At 54.4% G+C, this 5,340-nt stretch overlaps 1 protein-coding gene across 1 annotated transcript in view; it reads left to right on the top strand.

The window, feature by feature from the left end:
- Positions 1-1,717: 1,717 nt before the first annotated feature.
- The window catches only part of LOC103809522 (otoferlin-like), a 26,952-nt gene continuing 23,329 nt past the window's right edge, over positions 1,718-5,340 (top strand). Inside the window, 4 exon segments of the mRNA XM_009082360.1 lie at positions 1,718-1,834; positions 2,764-2,864; positions 3,297-3,387; positions 4,632-4,748. Of these exon segments, the coding sequence (XP_009080608.1) occupies positions 1,811-1,834; positions 2,764-2,864; positions 3,297-3,387; positions 4,632-4,748 (333 nt within the window). The 5' untranslated portion in view covers positions 1,718-1,810.

The raw sequence follows: 5,340 nt of genomic DNA, 5'->3' as shown, positions 1-5,340 counted from the left end.
CAGACCCCTGAATCCAAGTGCCTCCAATCGTGCTAAGCTCCTGCATTCAACAAGAGCTCATCTCTTTTCACCTACTTCCCCACACATCTTGCCCCAGATATCCCTCCTCCCAGATGGTCTCTTCTTCTGGATAGATAGAAAGCTGAACATGAGGCAGCAGTGTGCTCAGGTGGCCAAGAAGGCCAATGACATCCTGGTCTGGATCAGGAACAGCATGGTCAGCAGGACCAGGGAGGTGATTCTGCCCCTGTACTCAGTGCTGGTGAGGCCACACCTTGAGTACTGTGTGCAGTTCTGGGCCCCTCAGTTCAGGAGGGATATTGAGGTGCTGGAACAGGTCCAGAGAAAAGCCACGAGGCTGGTGAAGGGACTCTAGCACAAGTGCTGTGAGGAGAGACTGAGGGGGCTGGGGCTGTTTAGCCTGGAGAAGTGCCTGGGGATGTCTTGGCTGGGATTTGAATACAAAGGACTAGGACTAAGGGAAGCTAATTGGATTTGAGATGGTGAGAGAGGCTTAGAGTGGATTTGAATGGTGTTGTACCAATAGATTTGTGCTAATAGAATTAACTCTGGTTCAATTCAATCGGGAAATGAAACAAACCATAGGGAATCAGATCCAAGTGTCTCTCAGAGGTCCCCTCCCTTCTTCCCCACTCCTTATCCAGGTGAGTGCGGAAGGGAGAGGAGAAGCAACGATGGTTTGGGGCACGTCCCGGAGCTCTGACTATCTACCCAAGTATCTCCAGCCCCTGAGAGCTGAGAGCCTCGCACCCAACCGCGGGGCTCTGCTGACATCTCCCGGCTGGAATAGCGCGCTGGCTGCGGGCGGAGGAGCTCTTAACTCGTGCCGATCCCAAGTGCAGCAGTTCTGCAGTGGATTCACATGGGGTGGATCAGGAAGCCAAGAAGGATGAACCAGCCTTCAGCCTCATCCTTCCTTCAGCTGCAAGAGGGGAAATTTGGGATAGATATTAGCAACCAGCTTTTAACTGGGAGGGTGGTGAGATGCTGTCACAGGTTGCCCCAGGGATGCTGTGAATACCCCAAGGAGTCTGTGGATGCCCCAACCCCAGTGTTCATTCCAGGTTGGATAAAGCCTTGATCAGCCTGGTCTGGTGGGAGGTGTCCCTGCCCAGGACAGGGGATTGGGACAAGATGATCTCTAAGGTCCAGTCCAATTCCTTAACACACTATTACACTATGATAAAGCTGTGCCATCACTAATTCAAGGCTGAATATGGTTTGGAGCAACCAGGTCTAGAGGAAGGTTTCAGAACCCCAGAATGGTTTGTGTTGGAAGGGACCAACCCATTCAGGGATGTCTTGTGCAGGGCCAAGAGTTGGGCTCAATGATCCTCATGGGTCCCTTCCTACCTCCAGGCTGGTTTGGGTTGGAAAGGACCTCAAAGCTCATCTCATTCCACCCCCTGCCATGGGCAGGGACACCTGCCACCAGCCCAGGTTGCTCCAAGCGCCATCCAACCTGGCCTGGAACACTTGCAATGTCTGTCCCTGTGCGCTGCCCATATCCATACCGGGAATGGTGATAGGGGAGATGGAGCCTCTGTTCTTCTGGATGCAACTCACCTCATCTGCCTCTGTCCCACCCCTGACCTCCTGTATCCCTCCCTTCCCTTCATGGCATTGCCTCCCTGAGAGAGGTGTGGGAGAGAGGCTGGGAATGTTATCACCATGGCACATCTCTCCTTGCAGGAACTACTTCCACCTGCCCTACTTTGAGAAGAAGCCTTGCATCTACATCAAGAACTGGTGGCAGGACCAGCGCCGGAGGCTCTACAATGCCAACATCATGGACAAGATTGCAGACAAGCTGGTCAGTAGGTGCTGGAGAGGGAGGGAAGGAGATGACATGGGGCATGGAGCTGCCATGAGGCACGTCCAAGCTCCCTGTGCATCTCGGTAGCTTGTCATGGAGCAAAACAGTGCATGGTGCTAAACAGGGAAGTGGATGGAAGTGAATGGCCAAATCCCAGGAGCAAATTGAGTCTTCTAGGGGTCAGATCCAGGTATCCCCACCCAAAGAAGTAGAGCTGAAAATGCCTTTGTCCCCCTGGACCACTTGCATGGCAGAGCCAGGTTCAGCCTGGAGAAGGGAAAGCTCCAGGGAGACCTTAGAGTCCATTTCAGTGCCTAAATGGCCTCCAGGAGAGCTGCAGAGGGACTTGGGACAAGGGATGGAGGGACAAGACACAGGGAATGGCTTCCCACTGCCAGAGGGTGGGGATAGATATAGGATATGGGGAAGGAATTCTTGGCTGTGAGGATGGTGAGGCACTGGACACAGGTTGCCTGGAGCAGCTATGGCTGCTCCATCCCTGGATGTGCTCCAGGCCAGGCTGGATGGAACTTGGAGCAACCTGGGCTGGTGGAAGGTGTCCCTGGGTGGGACTGGATGAGCTTTGAGGTCTCTTCCCACCCAAACCATTCCATGATTCTATGATTAACAGTCTCAGCTAATTCCCAAGAAGCTTTTGTGACAGCTCCACTTTGGCAGGGTCACAGCAGGATCTGCAAAGGGTCAACCTGTCAGGTCCAACTAAGGTGGTGCGGAGCTTGGCCAACGCATGTCCTGGAGGGCAGTGGAGCCACCCAGAACCAGGTCCTTGCAGCCAAACATGTGCCACATCTGAGCCCTGTGGCTTTGTGTCTGGAGAAGCAGCAGATGTTTCCCTCTGGGTGGGGTTAGCCCTCAGGGTGTCCCTTGCCCCAGCACCCCCTCATTGCTTCTCCTTGCCGCTGCAGGAGGAAGGTCTCAATGATGTGCAGGAGATGATCAAGACAGAGAAGCCACACCCAGAGCGTCGGCTCCGAGGGGTCCTGGAGGAGCTGAGCAGTGGCTGCTTGTGAGTACCAGATGGGCAAAGGTGGCACAGAGCAAGTCCTCACTCTGAGGGCCTGCAGGTGAGCCTGTGAGGGTCACCTCACCTTGCCTTGTCCTTCTGGTGATGGACAACCCTAAAATTCCTTCATCCCATTGGCACTATGTATCTGCTGCCTTTTGGCTGGAGCTTGACTGAGATGGTGCTGACATCTTGCACCCCAAAGACCCCAAACCAGAGGGGAAAGCCTCAACCTTGTGTCCTCCAGAGGCCGATGGCACCTTCTACCCACACATGGCCCTCAATCTTGGGTGCAAAGAGGTCACTTGGCTGCGATTGTGTTGCAGATTGTGGGGAACAAGGGCATTTCATTCTATGTATCTGCTGCTGGCAGAGGTTTCCCTGGGGAGAGCACATGGGTCCCATGGGATTCATGCTCTCAACCTTTCCCACCAGGCGCTTTGTGACATTGGCTGACAAGGACCAGCATCACTCCTCACGCACCAGGCTGGACAGGGAGAGGCTCAAGTCCTGCATGAGGGAGCTGGTAAGAGGATTCACAGCATCACAGAATCAGGGTGGGAGGCACCACAGTGGGTCATCTGGTCCAACCTCCCTGCTGTAGCAGGGTCATCCCAGATCACATGGATCAGGGTTGTGTCCAGATGGCTCTGGGATATCTCCAGTGAGGAGAATCCATTACCTTTCTGGGCAATCTGTTCCCATGCTCAGTGACTGCACAAGAAGGAAATTCTTCCTCATGTTCAGCTGGAACTTCCTGGGCATCAGTTTCTGTCCATGACCTCCTGTTTCATTGACAGACACCACTGAGTAAAGCTTGGAGGAGCCTTGGCACCTCCTTCAGATTCTTATATACATTGCTGAGGTCACACTCAGTGTCTCTTCTCAAGGTTGAATAAGCCCAACTCCCTCAGCCTTTCCTCCTCAGTGAGGTGCACCAGTGCCTTCAGCATCTTTGCCACCCTCAACTGTACCTGCTCCAGGAGCTCCATGTCCCTCTGGTCCTGGGAGCTCAAAGCTGGACACAGTACTCCAGTTGTGGCCTCACCAGGGCTGAGTAGAGAGGCAGGATCACCTCCCTGACCTGCTGGCAATGCTCTTCCTAATGCATCCCAGGGTTCCATTGGCCTTCCTGGCCACAAGGGCACACTGCTGGTCATGGACACCTTGTTGTCCAAGTGGATTCAGCAGGCAGGGAGGAGGATTCAGGAGCAGGGGCTGTGCAGTGAGGACTTTTCCTCACACACAAAGAGACCCAGACTGGTTTCCAGTCTTTGGGTCAATGGTTTGGGGTTGAAATTTGAACTGAGAAACCCAAAGACCACCTGGGTGTTGCACAGATCCTGAGTGGCACCTGGGTCTGTGCTGCTGAATTCCCTCCACCACATTCCCCTTTGCCTTGGGAAGAGATGCAGGAGCACAGAGGAGCTTCAGTGCTTTCAAACAGCTCAGGAGACCAAGAAAGGGTATTTTAGGGGAGCCCTGTAGGGTGCAGATGCTCCAGGGACAGAAGTTTGAGTCTGGTGGCTCAGGTCCTTGCAGAGAAGTACAAAGAGCAGGAGGTTTATCCAGTTGGCACAGCCAAGGACACCAACTTCAGCAGCCAACTGTGTCCTACAGAGTGATGAACATAACATCTGGAAGCCTCCACATCCCCTGTCTGGTGGGTCAGGCACTGGGTTGCAGCAGGGACAGCAGAAGGGGACCTGCCTGGTACTGCTCCTTCCTCCATGCTGTGTCCTGATGTCCTGGGCTCCCCTTTAACCACAGGAGAACATGGCACAGCAGGCTACAACGCTGAGGTCACAGGTGAAGAAGAACACCATGAAGGACAAGTTGAAGCTGGTGCAGAACTTCCTGCAGAAGCTCAGGTTCTTGGCAGATGAGGTGAGTCCCTCAGCATGCAGAGACATGGGTCAGAGCATGGTGACAGCAGCCTGGGATGGATGGATGGATGGATGGATTGATGGATGGATGGATGGATGGATGGATGGATGGAGACCTCTCTGCAACCCCTGTGGGCAGGAGAGGTCCCTGTGGCCTTGTGCAAGGGGTCACTCCAAGTCTACTCACTGTCCCGTGACATCTGTGCACTGCTGGGTTGGACCAAGCTGATGCTGAAAGGAGTTTAAGAGTCTTTCCCTGGCAGTGACAGAGCTGAGTCCTCTTGGAGCTGAGCTGGAGATGTTTCTGCCAGTTCCAGCCATGGAGAGGTCATGTAGCTCCCTAGGGGTCAGTCATGGGAGGTGGCTCAGAGATTCATAGCATGGCTGGGGTGGGAAGAGACCTCAAAGCTCATCCCATCCCCTGCCATGGGCAGGGATACCCCCCACCAGCCCAGGTTGCCCCAAGCTCCATCCAACCTGGCCTGGAACAGCCAGGGATGGAGCAGCCACAGCTGCTCTGGGGACCCTGTGCCAGAGCCTCAGCACCTCACAGGGAGCAATTCCTTCCAAACACCCAGTCTAACGTGACCTCT

The sequence above is a fragment of the Acanthisitta chloris genome, unplaced genomic scaffold, assembly GCF_000695815.1.
Source record: "Acanthisitta chloris isolate BGI_N310 unplaced genomic scaffold, ASM69581v1 scaffold3189, whole genome shotgun sequence".
NCBI classification, from domain to species: Eukaryota; Metazoa; Chordata; class Aves; order Passeriformes; family Acanthisittidae; genus Acanthisitta; species Acanthisitta chloris.
Note: the sequence above shows the minus strand (reverse complement) of the source record. Positions and strands in the feature narration are given on the sequence as shown.